General features: G+C 39.0%; 1 protein-coding gene across 4 annotated transcripts in view; it reads right to left on the bottom strand.

Annotated features, from left to right (window-relative positions):
- Positions 1 to 23276, bottom strand: part of Bnip3l (BCL2 interacting protein 3 like) — a 38706-nt gene that overhangs the window by 8865 nt on the left and 6565 nt on the right. For 3 of the 4 annotated variants that reach the window (XM_015499460.2, XM_015499461.2, XM_048801556.1), the window contains exons 2-6: positions 22842 to 23025; positions 16751 to 16823; positions 11638 to 11741; positions 11384 to 11533; positions 5999 to 8805 (exon numbers count right to left, since the gene is read on the bottom strand). In XM_015499460.2, the coding sequence (XP_015354946.1) occupies positions 8757 to 8805; positions 11384 to 11533; positions 11638 to 11741; positions 16751 to 16823; positions 22842 to 23025 (560 nt within the window). In that variant the 3' untranslated portion in view covers positions 5999 to 8756. Of the gene's footprint in view, positions 1 to 5998; positions 8806 to 11383; positions 11534 to 11637; positions 11742 to 16750; positions 16824 to 22841; positions 23026 to 23276 lie in introns of those variants that run through there. The other variant, XM_048801555.1, reaches the window with a different exon arrangement.

Here is a 23276-nt window from a genome sequence, read left to right on the forward strand (position 1 = left end):
GTCTGAAGATGTTTCTTGATAACACTATTTAACAGAAAAATGTCTACAGAGTTACTTTTAAAAGGTTGTGTTCTACAATTAGAATTCAATACTTGCAATTATGGTATAACAATAAGTGTTGCTAGCCACCCCACCCCCCCCGTCCCCATGCCACATGACAAGGTTTGTTTCCTCCTCCTTTTTAAAAAACAATTCTGTCAGGCAGCTACTAGAAGCATCCAAAACTGCCATGGATAGAAATTTGTGTCCAATTCTCCATTTAGGGATCTTGCTGTATTTTTCAGGCTGACCTTGAACCCCTGAGCTCAAACAATCCCCCCACTTCAGCCACCCATGAAGCTGGACTTCTACATGAGGATGGGGGCACCTGGGAGCAGATGGCTGTCTGGGTCAGGGGCAGTAGTAAGACTATACATCTGTCAAAACTTGCAGAGCTGTCTACTAAAGGATAAATTTTACTTCATTAAAACCTAATTTCTTTTTTAATGGGGGAAAAACAGTAGGTGTGGGTTTTTCATGTGGTGTCTGCAAGTCACAGTTTTCACTGTGTTGTGAAATTCAGTTTCTTGGGGTGTCTGAAGATAATCCACTCCCCTCTCCGGACAGGCAAGCAGTGGCCCTGGAGTTCCTTCTATCTGGGGGAAAGGAGGAGCAATCACCCTTCCCAAATCTTGGTCAGCCCCAGTGCCTGCAGCCTCTGTCTTCCTCCTGTTGGAACCTGACCTCTCTCTCAGCCTCAAATTCCTTGCCTACAGCTTGGTGCCCTTTGGGCTTTTGATTTCCAACTCACACACCAGCGTGATCCTAACTGCTGGATAGAGTTGCAAATATACTTTAAAAAATCACTTTCTGAGCAATGCTTATTCATTTAAATGGTGTTGTCGGTGAGCACGTCACTGTGTGCAGAAGTGCCCCAGCTGGCACTGTCCATCTGCCTCATGAAGCAATAGATCTTTGGCAAAAACTAAACAAAACCCTACCCTCTCCCTCCATCCCTCTCCTTGATCTTCAGCATCTCTGTGATGACTAATTTCAGGTGTCACCTAAGCTGGGCTCTGGTGCCAATATTTAGTCAAACATCTTCTGGATGTTCCTATGATGGTGTCTTTGCATGACTTTGATATTCATTATATGAGTGGGCCTCATCCCCTCAATGAGCTGAAGGCCTCCAAAGGACAACTGGGAGCAAGAGGAATTCTGCCAGCAGATGGCTTTTGGAGGTAAATCGCCCCCTGGGCTCTTCCCTGGGTCTCCCACCTGCCAGCCTGGTCTGCAGATTTTGGACTTGCCAACCTCTGTAGTCACAGAAGACAATCTTTATAATAAATTCCTCTTTATACATTTTGTTGGTCTGCTTCTCTGCAACACCCTAATACAGAGTCTTCCCATTTGTATTTAAATATGCTTTTAAGTCTATTTCGTCTTTAAAAAGTCCTTCCTCAAGCCCCCGGCCCACCCACTTCTCACTCTCTTCAAGGCCACATCTTCCAGGGGCGGTCTCCCCTTCTGTACCTCCTCACTGGCAAAGCACTCTAATCTGGATCCCATCCCCCGCTGTCCTCAAAAAGGCTGAGTGAAGGTCAGTGGTATCCATGTGGACGAAACCAACAAATGCACCGTTCTCCCTCGTTGACACTGATGGTGAGAAACTCGCGGCTCGGTTTGTGCGGCCTGGTTTTCTCCCACGCTCTGGCTCTTCTCCTCTGTCCAAATCTCTCAGTGCTGCAGGTCTCTGGAGATCTTCCTGGGCCTTCTTTCTTCTTTTTCTCTCCCCCTAGGTCATGTCACCCATGCTATGGCTTCACCTACTGCCTGTTTGCTGACTATGCCCCAAACCTGTACTTCTTCTGAGTTCCAGACACATGTATCCAATGGCCCATTCAACACTTCACCCGGGCTGTTCAATAACTGGCTGTCCCTCAGAAATGGGCCCATCATCGAGAAGCAACCTAGGAGTGACCTTGGACATTTTTGGTGACATATACTATTACTCAATTTTATTTTCTGGGTAGTTTTCAAATCCCCATCTTCATCACAAACTAGGTTTTATCCACAATCTCTTCCCTCTGAGAACGCTCATGTATATAGATTCTCCCAGTGTTCTCTCTCCTAACACGTCCTAACAACTTGTACAATTATTTACTTCCTGTTAGATGAAAAATTCCCGTGTCTGTTGTCCAGTCATAGATGACATTTGTCTTTCCTTTTGACTGCCCAGCATCTGAACTTTCCCCCCCCCCTTTGTTTCAGGCAGGTTGCTGGTTGAACCCACGGCCTTGCACATGCTAAGCATGCAGGTTCTATCCTGGAAGCATCAATCACTCCATGAATCCTGGTGTTGAAGGTACCTCCTCTCACCTTCCCAGCCTCTCTGGCAGGTAGAACACAAGCAATTCCCCAATCAGGTGTCAGTAAAAGGATTGACTCAAGACCTGGTGACACTGGGGGAAGGGGCTGAGAAATCCATTTCTCTCCTTTGGGCAGTAGTGGTGGCAGGGGGTGCAAGGTGGGCTCCTGGGGCTGATGCAGCTGCATATGGGGAGGTTCTTGGGTAGAAATGAGCAGGCAGTAGTTCCCATCGTGCTGCTGAGTGCCACCCCAGCCCTCGGTGCCCCTGGCAGCTTGTGACCTTCTGACAGACCATACTGTGCATACTGGTGGACTATACCAGAATCTCCCAGAGTTGTCCAATAGAGAAGATGGATCTGGTGTCCTGGCAGAGTCCCTGACATGGAGCCAGTGTGGACACGACAAACAGGTGCTGGTTAACAGAATGTATCCAACACAGGAGTCGTGGATGCTTGCGTGGACTAGATTCCTTACCCTTACATATAATTAATTCCCAAAACTCACATCCATTTACATGTAAATGGCAAAAAAAAAAAATTCACAAAAGTAAAACCAGTGGAAAACACCATTATCAGTTGATATTGGAAATTCCTTTCAAGTTGTGCTCACTGCACAGTAATACATGACTTCTTTTCCAATGAGGGGAGGGCATATCCAAAAATAAAGTTGACTAGCAAACAGGGAGAGTGCCTTCTGTGAGGGACAGCTGTGCACTGAGTTAGGGCTACTGGCCACAGGCTGAAGCCCCAGTGGAAGAAAGCACACAGGGCAGAGCTGGTTCACTACGGAAGATGACATTTCTCTTCTGTAAAACCCAAATAGTAACTGCCTCAAATGGCTGCTATGATAATCAGAGCTCAAAGTCCAGAGTCAGGCTCATGGTATGTGCTCCTTCATTGTTTCCATCATTAATTTTGGCCCTCTTCTTCTCACTCAAATCTGTGCTTTATTAACCTGTAGGGCTAACACAGCAATGTTTAAGAAACCGGCAGCAGTTTTTTCATGCTATTCTCACACTTACACCCCACCCAAAGTACAGATTCTTTGGCAGGAACTTTATAGCACTTTATTTATAAAAAGCACAGATGCTATGAAAATTAACTTTCAGACAGTTGAAATGCTTACAGATTTTTTTCTTTTTCAAATTTATTCCTAATGCTGAACCTAGTGATGCCCAAATGGGTATCATGAAGCTCAAAATCTGTCTTCACACCAGGATTATTAGCGTTGCCATTTGCACAGAATAAAATAAACCCCAGTGACAACACTGCCTAGTGCTAATCCCAGGTCTCCCATGGAACTGCTGACAAGCATTTTCTAAGAAGATAAATTATTGTAGTAATGTTTTGATTAGAAGCTGTGATTTTATGGATATAAATCACTACTTCAGAAATGTTATATAAAAATAGGGGCTGGGGATATGGCTCAAGCAGTAGCGTGCTCACCTGGCATGCATGCGGCCCGGGTTCAATCCTCAGCACCACATACAAAGAAACATGCTGTGTCTGCCGAAAACTAAAAAAATAAATATTAAAAAATTCTCTCTTTAAAAAAAAATTGTTAAATAAAAATAAAGACACTTTCAGATGCTTGCTCTAGAAAGAGGGGCTGGAGTGTGAAAGTAGCATCCCATTGTGTGACCACACACCAACATCAGTCAAAACTCAACAGTAGTCAGTCAAAACTCAATAGAAGGGAAGGGCTTGGTGGCACACACCTGTTAATCCCAGCAGCTCGGGAGGCTGAGGCAGGAGGATTTCGAGTTCAAATCCAGCCTCAGCAAAAGCAAGGCACTAAACAACTCAGTGAGACCCTGTCTCTAAATAAAATACAAAATAGGGCTGGGGATGTGGCTCAGGGGACAAGTGCCCAAGTTCAATCCCTGGTACGCTCCCCACCCCCCAAAAAAACCCTTAACTGAGGGGCTGGAGTTGCGGCTCAGAGGTAGAGCATGTGTGAGGCACTGGGTTCGATCCTCAGCACCACATAAAAATAAATAAATTTACAACTAGAAAAACAAACAAAAACCTCAACAGACGATAAGACCACTATTTGTAAATAAAGCATGTCTCTAGGAAAGGAAGACATCTCGGGTTCACGCAGAATTTTAATCCATCAGTTCAATGCATGTCACTTCAAGGTTTCTATGAGCTCTAGTCTATTATGATTCTAATTATCTTTTTTTTCTCAAAAATGAAAAAATTCAAACACCTTGTGCTATTCTATGCAACTTGCTTTAGAATTCCTAGGTTATCTCAAAACAACTTGCCACTCACTTCAGCTAAATCCAATAGTACTAGCTTGAAACTAGTTTTGGGGTGTTGAAAATTACTGAACTTTGTTTTGAATAAATACATTTAACATGCATGAAATAGTTAGCACTATGTCAATTCTGAGACTCAGTGAGAAATAAAGACCGGGCACTCACCTACAAGGGCTGTGAAGGAGCTGGACAAGTAAACAGAACAACTTTACTAGGTAACTGGTGGGGCAGTGGGGACAAACACCAGCTGTGCCAGATTACAGAGGCAGCACCTACCCTAGCTACCAGGGGGGTGTGACCTATGCTGATCCTGAGACATGCAGGTGAGGATAAGGGTGGGCGAGGGAAGGACACTTTCAAAGGGCCAACGGTTAGAAGAGTGAAGATGGGAGTAAAGGAGGGCCACTGGCAGACAAGGCCCCAGAGAAGCCAACCTAAGCCATTTGAGGGGACTACAACTATCTCCAAGACAATGGGGACCAACCATTCGAGGATTTCAGGGGACACAAGATAGTATCAGATTTATATTTTAGAGCAATTATCATGAATGCTGAGAGAAACATACTAAGCTCTGAGAGATGGTAGCCTGAAGGAAGCCAGGAAGGCAGGAAAAGTAGGCGGAGCCAAGTACAGCTGACCCTCTTCTCCTTGATGGAATGGGTCCAGGACCCCAGGGGCTACCCAAATCTGCAAATGATCAAGTCCTTTGTGAAAAATGGCAAAGAATTTGCACATAATCTGTGCAATCCTCCTGTATGCTTTAAATCTTTCCTAGATTACCTATGACATCTGATACAAGTGCTGTGTAAGTAGCTGTTATACCGTATTGTTTAAAGAAAAACCACCACCCCCCAAAAAGTTCTGCACATATTCAGTAGACACAATTTTCCCCCCAAGTATTTTCAAATCACTGTTAACTGAATCCATAAATGTGGAACCATGGATGCAGACAGCCCACTGTACAGGGTGTTTCTGATGCTGAAGACGGAACTCAGGGCCTTGTGCACTCAGAGTGCACACCCCATTGAGCTGCCCTCCAGCTTCTTCTTGGGTACATCCGATGTCCTTCTGAGCATTTGACTTGTTGAACACTGGCTGGTCTCCTGGCTTTCGCTCTACCGTCTCCTCTGTGGACAACATCCCCTCGGCTGGTGGAATGCTCTGAAGGCTCCAGACCCACCAGGCTTCACACACAGCAGCTGCAGTGCTCCATGAGCACTATGTAGGGACCACTGCTCTGAGAAGAGGAAGCCTGGAGGGCAGCAGCGCCACCTGACTCTCCCAGAACAGCCAGGCACCATGGCAAGTTTTGCGTAGACAGAGGAGGCCTTGTGACCTCTGAACTCCCAGGCAATATACACAGTACAAAATAATATACTGACAGAAAAAGTTTTGTGAGAGCTTTAATGGCACAAAATGTTTATAGCTACAAGTTATACATGTATTGTAAACTGTATTTAATGATACAAAATGCTAACTAAATAGATGAAGAATGCATATTCACTTTGGCTCAGTTAAGTCCAATAATATCAATAACTGTTTTTTTTTTTTATAAATTCATCTAGCTGGCTAAGTCTTCAATTTTCTTTTCTTTTTTTTTTTTTTTAGTCTAGTAAATAATTTTACTGCAATCAAGGTAACTTGCTACACTTTTCAATGTGCAAGGTTGTGCAGTTTTGCTCTTGATGTTATTTACAAATATTTTAAGCCAGTTTTCATCAAACATAAGAAAATGAAACCTGCCTTTTCAGCCCCAATTTGTAAACAGGTGTAAAGCTTTTTAAACATTAATCTCAGAATTTCAACTGTTAATCGTTGAATTCTCCTTCCCAATCAGACAGTGTGTTTTCATTCAACAAAAGTCTAGGAGGAACATAAACATTCATCCCACATGTTAAGGGCTATAGATAAATACTGCATGAGCTCCTCGAGTGGTGAGTTCTACTGTGATAAAGTATTCATCATTTTCCATAACTTCAAAAAGGGCAACACTGAACTTATTTTCAATGCTGGAAAAAAAAAATCACAAATATACCCAAAATCCAATGGCACTACTGATAAACTGCTACTGAATTTAGAAAGAGGGCAATGTATTGCCTATAAAAAGTTGCTCTTAAAGTACAATTTTCTTCTTCTCTCCCATGCTACCAATTATAATACAAATTGTATTGTTATAGCAGTTTAGTTCTCTTTATCAGCCTTTCCAATTTTATTCAGGCTTTTCAAAAACAAACAAACAAACAATCAAACAACAACAACAAAACAGTGGACCATCAGATATACTTTCTTCCCAAAGAAACTGAAACACAAAGACTTGAAATAAATATGTTAGAAGGCAAATCAAGTGCTACCAGTAAGACAGAAACAAGTTATAATTAAAAAAATATGTCCAAAATTATTTAGATATCAAATGCTAGAAAGAAAAAAGAAAATAATTCAGGAAACTATTTTGGATATATCACCTTTCTTAAAGATAGCCAGTTATGTTCTCAAAAAAAAGCAGAAAATAATTTTTTGTTGAACCTGTGTTACTTTCCTCTGTAATATATCATTTTTACCAACCTTGATTCAAGAAAGAAGAATTAGTTTCTGCAAACTGGAAAACCTGGTTGTCATAGTGTTTTTATTCAAGTCAACCTGATGCACTTTATAGATTGCTAGCTTTAAATTTTAACAATTTTAACAATTGGTTCTCTAAATATTCAATAGCAATGTCTACATCATAAACAGTAATAGTTTTTATATATAAAACATACAGTAGTATCCTTCAGAGTCATGCTGTATGTTCTGAAATCCAATAAAATCTACTTGAAATAACTGGCAATCCTGATGCTTTCTAACAATTTGGTCCTAAAAGCTTCACATTTTAGAAACAAACGAAAAAGCACGTTGTTGAAGGGATCTGCTGAGTGTTCTGAAACGTCAAGAGTTTAACATAATTGAAAAGACTACTACATGAGAAAATCACCAACGCCCATGGAATCCCAGGGGCCACCTTGGGAAGACGCATAGTAAACACCAGCAAGGGAGGGACCAGAAGGAAACAAATGGCATCTTTCCAGAACTTTGCCAACTGTTCCCACAACCCAAGTCTGCTTTTCAAAGTTGCACAAGTGCTTGGAATAACTCTGAAGCAATTTTCTTCAGAGTTTAAAGGCTTCAGAGTATAAGTGAAGCTTCCTAAAACAAGAAGCCTATGTTAACACCAAAAATGGACTCACTCAAGTCTCTTCTTAGAGGAAAAAAAATGAAGAAAAAAAAAAGTAAAGTCATGAAAAACTCACATGCAGCTACTACACGGAAATTTCAAATACACAAAAAACTCAAACGCAATTTTGCATGACTAGGCCTGAGACTTCCTTATCAGAAATAAAGATTCCACATCATAGAAAAGACAGCATTACAGCATACTAGTAATAAAATCTGCTGATGTATCTTAGTTCTTACTCTATTTCCTACCTATCATTTACACAGCCCGCCTCCTAAAAACTAAAAGACGCTATTAGGAGGCTTAGAAAAAAAGTGGCTCCAAAGCTGGTTTAAAACAATTTTTTATTGCCCAGGATATTTTTTCTTGTGTCTTGCTTTTTATTGTCATTGTTTTTGGTTTTTTTTTTTTTTATTTGTTTTGTTTTGTTTTTGCTTTCTTTTTAATAACTATAAATTCAAGCTTTGGGAAGCTTGACTGTCTTGGAAAACAAAACTAAAACTAAACAAAGCATTTTATATCATTTGCTAACCTGATCTCATCTCAAGAGAGACAGTAGTTACACTGCCAGAGTAAAATTCCTACCGTGAGTGATGCAGGTCTAATTCTGGTGGTACTAACAGGAGACAACAGCATTGTTGACAAAATTATAATCTGCTGGTGGCATTTGCGGAAAAAAAGCCCTTGCAAATTTCTAAACAACAGTAAATTCTGTTAGGAAATTCTAAAGTGTCTTACAGGCCAAAAAGGGAATAAAGTTAGTAAAATGCCTCAACCGAGTTTGAATAAAATACTGGAATTGAGAGTTACTGGACTGGATATGTAAAAATAGGGGGAAAGGTTGGTCATGCTTACAATGGTCTCAAGTTCAAATAAACTACTGTGACAATACACCACTTCATAGGCCACACGCATCTCCAGGGGCTTTTCCTTCCCTCAGTAGGTGCTGGCAGAAGGTGTGCTCAGTCGTTTTCCAATATAGATGCTGAAAGGAAGCAGAGCGATCATGTCTCACTTGTTTCTACATCTCTATACCAGCTTGTCCACAGGTTGATTCCTACTGAAGAACTATAAGCTTTCCAGTTCCTGAAAAAGGCTCCAACAGTATACACACACAGTTCTCAATTCTGACTCCCTGGAGCTACCACTTTCTTTTATTTATTATATATTTCTGTGGTGCTGGGGATGGAACTCAGGGCCTCACATGTGCCATATTAGTGCTCTCCCACTGAGCCACATCCTCAGTCCACTGACTTTTTTAAAAATTTTATTTATTTGAATTTTGGGGGTGTGCTGGGGATAGATCCCAGGAGCACTCTACTCCTCAGCTATATCCCCAGTCCTTTTAATTTTTTATTTTGAGACTGGATCTCACTAAGTAACTGAGGCTGGCCTGGAACTTTGGATCCCCTTGCCTTAGCCTCCTTGGTACCTGGAATTACAGGCAGGCAAACCAGTCACTAGCCCTGCAGATCTGGTTTTATCTGATTCTGTCTATTCATTAACTCAGGACTGAACAGCCAAAGAGAAGAGGTCCTCTTCTCCTTTGAGATGTTTCTTTCTGGTGGACAAAAAGTTCTATTGCTACTTCAGGTAAAAAAAAAAAAAAAAAAAAAAAAAAAAANAAAAAAAAAAAAAAAAAAAAAAAAAAATATATATATATATATATATATGAAATTACTTGGGTGCTAGGTTTAGGCAAAAAATTAGAGCTACCAGTGCCTTTAAGATGGCTCTTACTGATTAGAAATAAATAAAAATACCAAGTCAAAAAAAAAAAAAAGGCTCTTACTTACTTACTACAACTCTATAAAGGATTAGGGTCCCAATGTGACTTTTTCCATTCCAAGCAAGTACTTAAGTACTTGACCTCTTAATAACACAAGCAAAGGGAAATTAAGAAAAATAAACAACTACCTCTACCCCCAATGCAATAAAAGCAACTTAATGTTTTTAAGCCCTTTTCTTAATATTCATTTTGACAATCTATGTCAACAGCTACACTTGAGGCAAGAAAAGTCTGAAGATTTACAAAAGCAAGAAATACTGCAAGGTCAAAAAACCACCTCTTTAGGGCAAATGAACTACTGAGCCCTTATAACTTACTAAAATCTAACCCCTGCCTCAGGGTCCATACCCTCCCTTCCTCCATAAGCACCTCTCTTTCTGATGCTTTTGATCACCCTTACTGCCTCACTCAGGCAGACCAAGCATCAGGAGAGACAAAGGGTATGGAATGTTACTGGGATCTGCCTCTGTGATGCTGAGCTCCTTATGGGGAAGGTAAGGGATTATCCATCTTTTGAGGATTATACATGAAAAATGACCCACTGGGCATGCTTAAAGAGCATAACACGTCTTTAAAAAATAAAAACAAAACAAAACAAGCCAGGTGTGGTGGCACATGCCTATAATCCTAGTGACCCAGAAGCCAGCCCCAGCAAAAGCAAGGTGCTAAGCAACTCAGTGAGACCCTTTCTCTAAATTAAAATATGAAACAGGGCTAGGGATATGGCTCAGAGTTGACTGCCCCTGAGTTAATCCCTGGTATGTGCCCCCCGCCACAAAAGAATGGCTGGAGATGTAGCTCAGTAGTAAACTGCCCATGGGTTCGATTCTCAATAGCAAAACAAAAACAAAGTCTAAAATTAAAATTTCACTTAGTGGATTAAGATGAATATCTTGGGCTGAGGATGTGGCTCAAGCGGTAGCATGCTGGCCTGGCATGCGCAGGGCACTGGGTTCGATCCTCAGTACCAAATAAAAATAAAATAAAGATGTTGTGTCCAACGAAAAATAAAAAATAAAAAAATATATTAAAATTTAAAAAAAAGATGAATATCTTATTTCCAAATAAAGGGAAAAACCTATTATTAAAACTGCCTTGGGTTGGGGTTGTGGCTCAGTGGTAGAGCACTTGCCTAACACATGTGAAACACACGTTCAATCTTAAACACCACATAAAAATGAAAAAATAAAGGTATTGTGTTCATCTACAACTAAAAAACAAAAACAACCCCAACTGGCCTACAGGTAGACCAATCAAATCATGTATCAAATTTAACTTACCCATTTTTTTTGGTACTGGGGATCAAACCAAGGGGTACTTTACCATTAAGCCACATCCCCAATCATTTTTATCTTTTTATTTTGAGACAGGGTCTTGCTAAGCTGTCAAGGCCTTGAAACTAAGATCTTCCTGCCTCAGCCTCCCGAGCTGCTGGGATTATAGGTATATGCCAGTTTAATCATTGTTAAGTTTACTTTATTTAAACTAAAATTTACTTTATTAGAACTAAAACATTAAAAGCAAATCAATATGGGGCTGGGGCTGTGACTCAGTGGTAGAGCACTTGCCTGGCACATGTGAGCACGACATAAAAATAAACAAAATAAAGGTATTGTGTCCATCTACAACTACAATATTTTAAAAATTAAAAAAAAAAAAAAGAAAAAAAAGAAAAGCAATACAAACTGTTTTCCCATGCATTTCTTACATCTCAACAAAAAGTATGAGGATGAAATGAATGGAAAAAACTTTAAGAGTTTAATGGTTTACTTACCCTAGCCCCAAAGCCAAAACATGAGAAAGGAAGAGAGATGGAATGAACACCTTCAGAAATTCTGCAGAAAAAATACCACCTTTCTTCATGGCTCCACTTTTCCTCATGCTTAGAGACACAGCGCGCTTGGGGTGTCTGAAGTGGAACTCCCTGAGAGAGGAATCCAGAGATGGAGTCAGAGATGCATTTGCTGGACATACCTCAGGGGTCTCCAGGCCCCCTGCAGAACCCACAGGGAGACGCAAAGAACTTACTTGGGTGGAACATTTTCAGGTCTACTGGACCAGTCGGACACCCAGTCTGCACTTTTCTTCAAAGCCTCAACTTCCTTCTCTCCTTCTACCACTTCCTCTTCTGACTATAAAGAAGAATTCAACTTTCAACAAAGAATTAAAAAAAAAAAAAAAAAAAAGTACAATTCCTTCTAATACAAAAACAAATCTGTGGACAGAAAATTAAGAACTATACTCAGAAGGTTCTGCCCCATTTTCATATTAGAAAAAGGCTATTTTTCTAAAAAGCTGACAAAATGACCTAGGAGTATTTTCTATCCTAAAATAAACTCAGTGAGATTGACTGTTGGTACAGTGAAGTATAAACTATGAACTTCAAAACTATTTGAGGATACAATGATAATTAAAGTTTGGAAAATCTAGATAATTATTCAATCCAGTGCAGATGAACATCCATTACATTATTTTCCTTATTTTTGTATGTATTTAGATTTTCATAGAAAAAAATAAATAAACGCAAACATATCAAAAAAGATATAACAAAAATACAAGTGCTGAAAAGCAAATCAAATGGGAAATACGATAAGGAAATAAATAATGGTCTTAGCACTTAGACGACCACCGTTCTAGAGGCTTTATATTCATCAATTTTCACTTGCATCAACCCTATAAAATATAAGACTGTTAAAACCTACTTTCTAGATGGGGAAACTGAGACACAGCATTTTGTACCCTGCCTAAACTTCCACGGTTAAGAAGTGACAGGGCAAGCATGCAATCCAGGCAAACTTTAACATACCTGCTCTTAAGCAACAGGTTTTACTCTCTGGAAGTAGATAACAATTTTTAGATAAATCACTATCCAAATATTTCCCAAGGTTTTGACACCATGTTAGCAAAAAGTTTTTTGGAATAATCTGTTTTAAACTGAGTCAAGAATTTAACACTTACTCTCTCAAATAAATGAAAAAGAAATTTTTATTGCTAATGACAGCCTGAAGTTTCAGGCCAAGATATGCGCCAAGAACAATTAAAGTTTCCAAAAGTTTCCCTTTAACAGAACCCACAGGACTAAGAAATTCCTCAGTACTATTTCTTCAGTTTTAAGGAATGCAACACTATGACCCCAAGCCAAAAGGTCTCAAAGCTACAAAGTGTTCTCATTTTGTTTGCGTAGGATTGTCTCTCTGACCACAGCTTTCATTCTGTTCAGGAGACAGTTGCAAGGCAGAGCCTGGCATGTTCACAGCCTTCAGCTCTGACAGGTCTAGTTTATGGATGCCCAAGGAAGAGAGCTTGAGACTGGATCTCTGTACAATCCTTTTTCCCAACAAAACCAGAGCAAACCCCTGTGGATTCTTGCTACTCGTCAATACCACTCTTATCTAGTTCTGCTGAACTTGGCAAATCCCAATGAATGACACACAATGTAGCATTTAGAATTGAGCTTTTTCCATTGGGTATTGGAGATTACTCAGAATCATGAATTGGCTCTTTGGAGTGGCACTGAAATCATCCTAAACCAAAAACAATAAATTGTTACAATTTGCATACAGACTAGCTTGTGTGCACACAACATCTGACTCCTCAACATACTGCAGATAGCTTCTGAAGTTGCCTCCTGTGGCCTCCTATCTCTCTAAAACTGCTCACAGATTTAGCTCTGAATTTTGAATAAGTCAGTATTTTGCACTTTCCAACAGAGGGAACATGCAGTAAGAGCTTATGCTTTTTTCCCTCCCTAACATGGTGGGATTTTTCTCTCAGCTGAGTAAAGCAAAGTTTTCTCTGGAATAGCATTTTAAAAAGCTAAAGAAATTTCTTATTCTAATGTTTACATAAAGAATGGTAAGCTCCCCTCATTTAGCACCGCTCTGAGCTTCCTTTCATTTATCTTAAATTTAATTTTCAGGTTTTAAATTGTCTTCCACTTCTTGGAATGGCCAAAAAATGGTAAAAGTGCACTTGATCTAATTATATGAGATTCATGCTTTTAAATGAATCAATGATCTTCTCTCTGCACTTACATCTATTCAAAGAAGAGTCGGGCGTTTCAGACTGTTCTTGTGTGGGAGCCCCTTATCTTCACAGTTAGATTTTCCTTCTCTGGCCAATCCTGTTCTCTTAGGTCTCTAAAGTGAATATTAAACTATATACTGTGATCCATGAACAGACCAGTTTTACAAGACAGAGAAGGTTATTTCCAGTTTGAATCATCTTCCAATGACACCCAACACTCTTTGATCCTGAAATACAACGCAAAAATGTCTTGAGATCACCTGTGGTCCATTTCCTGATACAAAATGGTTGAAAATGGAGACTTGAGTACTACTATCCTAAAAGTAGTTTTAACTAGCTTTTCCCTAAATGTATTACCTTAGCAGTCCCCATACTCATAACTCATCAGACCTGTTAGTTCATTCGCAAGCCCTATGAGCTCTCCTGTGACCAATTCCATTCAGTGGCTAATTTCAGTAGAAAGAACAGGGATCATGCACAGCTTAGAAAGACCCGTTTTCTTTCCTTTTAAAAAAAAAAAAATATGTTTTAGTTGTAGTTGGACTCAATATCTTTATTTATTTATTTTTATGTGGTACTGAGGATCGAACCGAGGGCCTTGCACGAGCTACATGAGCGCTCTACCACTGAGCCACAACCCCAGTCCCAGAAAGACCCTTGCTTTGTTGTCTTAAATAAGTAACTTAATTGGGGCCAAGCTTCATTTTCCCCATTTGTCCAAGGGGATGATATCACCTCTTTCACTAGACTGAGAACATTAAAAGTGAGAAGTATTTTTAAAAATAAATTTAGCAACCTAGCACACACACTCCTGGTAAATGTTAGTGCCTCCTCTCCTTGCTCCTCCTAGAGAAGCTTGAAAATGTCATCTATCCTTCATAGACAGACACACATGAGAATATCCCATGTGATGAAGCATACCTAACAGTCCTTTGTTTACTGTTTTTAAGTGTTTCTTAACCCTAAACTTCCTTCTCATTCATGAAAAAAAGTAATTTTTCCAAATCCCAAAGTAATTAATTTTAAATTGTTTCTTCAATTTAAAAAGAAAAACAATGCAAAAGGCTTTTTCAAAGTTTAAATAAATGATCCCTATTCATATCTACCTTATTAAAAGTCTTACTCAGCAATGTTTTTCTTACAAGAGTTAGGGACTGCTTCTGCCAAAACTTACCCTTGTTTCAACGGGTTGATCTGTCAATGTGGCTTTTCCTTTGCCTGAGGAGAGTCAATGCTCTTTTAGGTACTTGTTTCTGATTAGGGATCCACTGGTAATCCTACTAGAATCTGACACAGTGAACTCCTGAACTTCACAAATTCCTCTGAAATTCTAAAGTGGATGTATTCAGCTCTAGAATTCCATGTCAACTCAATGATCAGATAAGCCCAATGGTATAGCTGTCATTCCATAACCCAGGAAAGTACTGATCGAAGTATTCCATGGGATTATTAAGATAGTAAGGGGGGAAGTATGTATGAGGAGGGGAAGGTGTAAGGTCAAATAAGCTAGAGAAACATTCGGTTTAGTGAAACTGGATTTCTTTAATGCAGGAATTTTCAGAGCTACTACCTAGGGTGACTACTGCTAAGGAGCCGGGCTGTACTATTTTCCACTAATCTGACTTCAGAACTGTTTTATGGAGCTTCCCATTGAGCAAATATTCCTCAGACACATTTTGGAAAACACCAATCTAGATCTTCAGTCTGTATATAGAAGCTGATACTGACTGAAGACTACTTCTTCAGGAAAGGCTATAACACAGATTTAATTTCCCCTCCCTCCCTCCCTCCCTCTCTCTCTCTCTCTCTCTCTGATCTTTGCCATACTTCCTGCAATGGGGACATGTACTTTTGTAAACATTAGTTACAGTTTACTGTATGGGGCCAAACTGACATACATTAGCCAGAGAATCAACAACTCTCATCAGATCACCTCATTACACAAAAGCTTTGCCATTTGCTATAAACTTCTCTACAGAATATGGTGCATCATAAAATATATGGTATTCAATCTGCAGAATTTCTAGGTTTCAGAGAATGGCAAAAATAGAGCACAGCCCAAATATGGAGAAACTGTGTAGCTTTTTGAAATGGATTACTGGGCGAATCAAGTAACAGGAAAACTATTTCTATTGCAAACAGGCCAAGGATCATGCATAGTAAGAACACTGCAAAACAAGGGTTTTTAAAAAAATAACTCATGTAAACATTCATTCAATATTTTTCAAGTGCCTAAACACAGGATAAAAAGAAGATGGTTTTTGCGCTCAAGAATCTGTACTCTAGTCATGTGTAGTGGGACACACCTATAATCCCAGCAACTTGAGAGACTGAGGCAGGAGAACCAAAAGTTCAAGACCGGCCTCAGCAACTCAGTGAGATCCTATCTCAAAATAAAAAACAAAACGAGCTAAGGATGTGTCTCAGTGCTAAAGTGCCCCTGGGTTCAATCCCCAGTACCAAAAAAAAAGATAAAAGTTGATCTGACACCTATGTAAGATTAAGGGCAGGCCATGAATGTTCTAAGTCATTAGCAACAATTATATACTCACCATATTTTATGATGCAAACCTCTGTAAGATTTAATTTTTTTCTTTTAATACTGTACTTCCAACCATATCAATTTCTAGTGAATTATTTATCTTCTTTAATTCAAGGAGTCTTGCCAAAATTTAGAAGAATGTTTCTCTCTTGCTGCAAATTCACCTTGGAAGTCGCTGCTTTGATTTCAGATACAGGCAAAGTTTTCACACCCGATTCTAACACAGCCTTCATTTGAATTTATTGCAATCTTAAATAAGACATCTCAGTTTTTCTATTTATAAAGTCAAAAAGTAGCCTGGAATATTAGGAATGTTACATCATAGACAAAAAATTTCCAACACTTTTAGGGTGAAAGGGCCCCAAATTCTTAGTTCTAAAGAAGTGCAACAAGAACAAATATTATCCTAAATAACTCCAAAACTGGAAATTGAGTAACTTAAAACAGCTTCAAACTATTGTTAAGATTTCTGAATAGTCTTCTTTCTCAATATACTTCAGCAAAAGACTTAGAGAACCTTCATCATTCCTAACTGCTTACTTTACTATAAATGAGAATAATAAACACACACACCTGAGAGCTATGGTCCCTGCTGGTATGCATCTCCACATCAAACATGATCTGCCCATCTTCTTGAGGTGAAGGGCTAGGAGAGAAAGAACTGAGCTATTAGCTTTACCCCTCTTCTTATCAAATGAATTAGTCTTTACATGAAATTAGAAAATCAAATTACAGCAAGATGACTATACAAAAACAGTTAATCCAAAAGTATATCATAATCCTAAACAAGCAAATTTCATGTGATAGAAAGTGACTAAATAAAATCAAGGGCTCTTACAAATTGTTCCAGACTTCACCAGTGGTGATGAATTCCTTTACAATGCTAAATCTGCAAAGAAAATATTACATAAAGCAAATAATGTCACATTCTCTTGTTTTATTCTTTTTTTTTTTTTAATAAAAGCAAAATGATCTTCAAAGTCAGAATCCTAGCTTGCGGTTCTTTCAAAGTTCTTTCATCATTAAATAATTCGCTCCCAGCAGTTCTCCAAGTATGAAGAGTAGTTCTGAAGGACTACTTCATAGGGTCTTCAAGGTTAAGTTTTCTTTCACAATATTATTAGGATTTATTTGCTATTTCCATTATCTCATAAAATTATAGCAGAAAATTCTACCTGATGTGTAATATTATAGCAGACTGGATGTAAAATCAGGTGAGAATCCACCTATTCTCTAATAAGCCAGATATTAAATTTGTGAAATATAAGACAATTGTCACTATTTCTTACTAATTTTTGTTATGATAAAGCTTTTTTTTACTCAAAAAAGTTACTTATGTTCAAATGAGTAATATATTTATTATTTTTCAATGAATAACTACATATTCTAAATTTTGTCCTAATTTCTTTTTCAGGGGGAGGTGGTGAGAGGATTGGACTTAGGCTCTCAATTGTGCTCTACCACTGAGCTTCACCACCAGCCCCATTTGTAAATTTCTAAAACAGTAAATATCCAAATACACAATCTACATGCAAAAGCTCTTTGGCATCTCTAATAATTCTTAAGAATGTAACAGAAACTGAAAGGTTTAAGAAACGTTATTCTATTTATTTCAAAAACACGTGCTCTGAGATATTTCAGAGTGAACTACATAAACTTATATCTGAACACAAACCGTTATGCTAGTACAAAATATATTCCCAGAACTACAAAATCTACAGATGAATTCTTAGGCAAAACACATGATCACAAAGTGTACTTGTTACAATCAATGAATACAATGTGCTAAGTCCATTTCTTAGTTTTATCAATGATCCTGTGTAACTACAATGAGCCACCGGAATTTTCAATAGACACATTGTGTTCCCATCCCATGTAAAATAAAACAGGTCTGAAGGTGTATATCAGTGGTAGAGCACTTCCTAGCATGGGCAAGGCCCTGGATTTGAACCCTAGCACCAAAAAAAACAAACAAAAAAACAACACTCAAATAAAATAGAGGTGAAAAATAGACCGTGCTCAAAGGAACAGACATTAACTACTAAAGTCACCAAGGGCATGTGTATAAGGTTACTATATGGAGATGTCAGTGAGAAAGCTTCCAAGAGAAGCCACATATGTGGTCATCAAGACCCTGACCTGACCCATCCTGGCACATGGCACCACTGATAGAGGAAATCTGAAGGAGCCAGGAGGCTTCACACATGTCCCCAGGAGTGATCTCTGAGGAACATCAGTTGACTCCTAAGACTATATAGGAACAAGGTCAGTTTTGACCAGCTTGGTCTTAAACACCTGGCAGAAGAGTATAGCCTGAGCACAGTCCTACATGGACATTTAAAAGGGGGAAAAATTTATTTTTAATATAATTTAAGACGTACATTTGTGTCAGCCCTAACAAAAGTAAAGCTGGAGACTATAAAGGAAGGGTACTCATGAGAGTGCCTAATATTTAACTATCACAAAGACTCTAGAGACACAGGCTGTCCTGCATTCCAGAGACTGGCTGAAATACTAATTGTTTTCATGTTAAGTGTTTATCAAAAAAGTAATGCTTTGCTGTCTTGTTTATTGTTGTCCCAGCATAAACCTTGCCCTATATATACCTTGTCCAGTCACCTGCCAACTCCCACCATGTTCCTCTGGACTGCTATGATACTGAATACCCATAACTGTCCATGCCCCTCCTGACAGAAAACAAGAACTCTGGGTCACTTCCCTCCAACTTCGCCCTCTCTCAGCAGGAAATAACTTGGAGATGTCATCTCCCACTTTTCCATAGAAATGGAAGGTAGAAATTGACAGTGGGGAAATGAAACAGTGTTACCTTCACCTTCTGAAAGTAGCACTCATTGTGCTAAGGCTTACTTAAAAAAAAAAAAAAAAAAAAAAAAAGATTTTTCCTCTCTTCTCCCCTCTCCCCCTCCCTAACAAGATTGGGGAGACAGCATTATCTTTTCTTCCCCTAGTTAATTGCCTTGGAACACACAAACTACAGATAGGAGAGGCCTGCCGAGGATCTGGAAAGTGAATATTTCCCAAATTAACAAGTGAATCCTAACATGCCATCAGGGGGCTTCCTACCAGAGCACACCTGGGATGTAACCCTTGAAGTTCCTTTAAAACCCCCTTCAAAATGGATGGCATTAGAGCATATTATGCTAAGTGAAGTTAGCCAATCCCAAAAACACAAATGCCAAATGTCTTCTCTGATATAAGGGAGGTGACTCAAAATGGGGTAGGGAGGAAGAGCATGAGAAGATTACCTCTAGATAGGGAAGAGAGGTGGGAGGGAAAGGGAGGGAGAAAGGGAATTGCATGGAAGAGGGAAGGAGACCCCCCTTCGTTATACAGAATACAGGTATGACGATGTGAGGGAAAAAAATAAAAATAAGTGGGTCACATTAGATTGGGTAGAGAGAAGTGATGGGAGGGGAAGGGAGGGGAAGCGGGGAATGGAAGGACAGCAGAATAAAATAGATATTATTATTATTATTATGGGTATATACGTGACTGCATGACCAATGTAATTCTGCAACCTGTACACTCAGAAAAATGAGAAATTATAACCCATTTGATTCAAATGTATGATATGTCAAGATCATTGTACTGCCATGTGTAACTAAAACAAATAAAAATAATAATAATTATGCAATCACAAAAATAAATAAATAAATAAAAATAAATAAAGCCCCCTTGTCCCTACTGAGAGAGTCACAGACTTTGGGACAGGAGTCCACTGGGTTTCTCTTTTGCTAGCAAAGCCATAAACCTTCTTTTTCCTTTTTCTGAAAAGAAAAATAAGACCACCAGAAATGACTTATTAGGCCAAGGTATCTTAAGACCAGTATAGTCAACATAGGAAATTCTTAAATGATAGGAAAAGGAAAAAGATGGTTCTATGTCAAACAAACATATCACATAAACTTAAAAAACTTTTCTCTTAAATAAGAAATGTCAGCAATAGCACAGGAAACAAACAGAATGAGGTATTCTTGTCCTCAGTTTACTGTATTTGTTCTTATAACAATGTTGGCATCAAGTTAGGGGCCAGCTTTACATATAGCTGGGACCAAATCAAGACAGGCAGAGTGACAAGGCAGGAATCCTACTGCAGCACCACTCTACCTCTGCACTGCTGCCACAAGCACCAATCTCACTCCCAGAAATACTAGCTCTCCCCTGGTCAACTGTTTGCTACTCCTAACAATTTGGAATACAATAAGGCTTCAACCATGGCTCCTATGGAGAAGCTGGGAGGTTGTAAAATATCCCAAGTCTCTGCCTCACCCCTTACAACTGAATCAGCAGCTCTACGGATGGGGTTTTGCACTGGTATTTTTAAAAGTGCCCTGATGAATTTAATAAGCAGTTAAGCTTAAAAGTCTCTATAATTGGGTGGAGAAAAAGCAATATATACAAGGGTTATCTTCTAACAACCACTGTTAGGGACAAAAATATATCTTCAGAATAATTTATAAATACAAATCAGCTCTGGGACTAATATTCTACAATCCCAACTCTTTCACCTATAAGAAACATTTCCCAACAACTTCAAACATAAAGAGTTGCATGTCAATTCAAATGACATTAATTTTGAAGTGTTTTTAAACAGCCAAGTGAGTAAGATATTACTGAGCTAAAGTACTAGGCCTCCTTTGTCAGATGACAGTAACCCAGAGCCTGGAGTATGCAAGCTAAGTAATAAGAAAGTGTTCAAAAGCATACGCCGTACCTCTTTTCACATATTTAGAAACCTAAACTTTAAATACAACCTTAGGAAAATGTATTCATATTCCATCATATGTATAACTGCAAACAAAATGAAAGAAGATTACCAGACAAATAAACAGGTGATTTTTCCCTGAACCATGTGAACAACAGATTAATGGAGACAGTGGTATCACTATTCAAGGTTCATGTACTTGAAGATATAGTGAAATAAGCCATATTAAGCAGAAACCTTCACAAATCTAAACAGAAAACTTTAGAAATCCTTCAACAAATTCCATAACACAAATCTTCATTCTGAAAGACAGACTAATGCTATTTACTGGAATCAGTGACAAACTGCTCAGAATGTGCTCTTGTTCTGCTTATGACAAGAGACATCCCTGGCTCTAAGAATCATGGGGACAAGTCAGAGATGATTCAGGGACAAAGCGGGTGCTCAGTGTGCTGCACAGTCAATAAGCCTGCCCACTGTTGCCTTGCTAACATCAGTGGATCATAAGATGTGCAGGAAGGTCTAGCAGATTTAATTCATTTCTCTCTTTTTTGACATGTTTTTCTGATAAACACTAACAGGTGCTATATACATAATTTCTATAAGATATAAAAATGTTAGGAAAAACATCCATAATTCTGTCCTCTGAAGAAAGTCACTGTTTATATTTTTAAGTTTTCCCTTATTCCTCCTCCTGTGCGTGTGCATTTTAGACATGCTTAGTATTAGTTAACTATTAATTAACCAGAAAATTATCCAGTACTCCAGAATGCTAACAGTGTGCTGCCACTGCACTAAGAGGTTTTAAATATCTGAGAGGCTGAGGCAGGAGGATTGCCAAGTTTAAGGCCAGCCTTGGCAACTTAATGAAATCCTATCTAAAAATAAAAAAGGGGTGGGGATGTGGCTAAGAGGTAAAGTGCTTCTGGTTTAATGCCTAGTTTAAAAAAAAAAAAAAAAAAGAATCTTTACATATCATTTAATACCTAGTCCCTCTGAAAAGGAAAGGAAAGGAAAGGAAAAGCTCAGAGAGATGTCAAATTAATAACTTGATTTCATTCCACTCATACATCTCTCTCAATGCTTACTCTGTCACCACAAGCAATCCTTAATCAGTGGAATTCGCTTCCCCACATAAAACACAGAAAAATTAAATCTGAAGTAAAACTTCTCCTGAGGAACAGAAGGTCTTCAAAATGAACTTTCTTTACAGACAGAGGTTCGTTCTTCCACTGTGCAAATATTGCCAGAACCTGAACTGACTTGCAGATCCTGTGAGTCAAACATTTATGAGTGTCTGCTGCATGCCAGCATCATTACTGACAAGGGTGCAAGGAAGAGCCATGTGGCCCTCCTATGGGGAGACAGACTTCTAAAGAGGCAAGTCAAGCACAATGCAACTTGGGGAAAGGACACAAGGGCAAAGGAAACTGGGAGGAAGTTAGATTTATTTTACAAATTAACATTTATGCTATTGAATTTTAAACTGATAAACATGTAGAAATAAAAATAATTGGGGCGCCGGGTGGGGTGGCGCACACCTGTAATCCCAGTGGCTCAGGAGGATGAGGCAGGAGGATAGCGAGTTCAAAGCCAGTCTCAGCAAAAGCAAGGCGCTAAGCAACTCAGTGAGAGCCTGCCTCTAAATAAAACACAAAATAGGTCTGGGGATGGGGCTCAGTGGCCAAGTGCCCCTGAGTCAATCTCCAGTACCAAAAAAAATTAATAAAATGAAAAAAAAATCTAAATAATAAAAATTACTGAATCTGGAGAAAACCAGAGGGCCCTCAAAGGACTGTCAATTAGCTCTTTGATTTAAATACATATGGAGGTATATTTTGTTAATTGAACATTTAAGCAAATAAATTTTTTCTCATGGGAATTAGCCCTGTAACCCACCTGTCTCCTGAATTACATCAAAACATGGATCTCACTTACCTGTCACAGTGAGAACTGCCTCTTGAACTGCTCTGTCCTGATTCATGCTGTGCATCCAAAAGAATCTTTTCCATGTCTCCATTGTGGATGGAAGAGGAAGAAGGTACATGTTCCAGCCCTCCATTCTTCCCATTGCCATTATCATTGCCATTGCTGCTATTCATGGGTAGCTCCACCCAGGAACCTGTTGGACAAGTCAGATAAGTTAACCACAGCAAGACTGAAATCCGTCATGTGCACGGATGCTAATATGGCGAATTCAGATAACAATTCTGACTTGCTTTAAAGTGAATGCAAAAGTATTCTGAAGAAAGTAAACAAAGTGCAATAAAGTCAAAATCTATATTGTTCTGTTCCTGAAGCAGCAAATGCAATTGGTTAATCGCAAATGACCAATTTAGAAGAAGCTGGAAATCTAAAACTAACTTTTTAGAA

This window comes from Marmota marmota, unplaced genomic scaffold, assembly GCF_001458135.2.
Source record: "Marmota marmota marmota unplaced genomic scaffold, marMar, whole genome shotgun sequence".
Taxonomy (NCBI): Eukaryota; Metazoa; Chordata; class Mammalia; order Rodentia; family Sciuridae; genus Marmota; species Marmota marmota.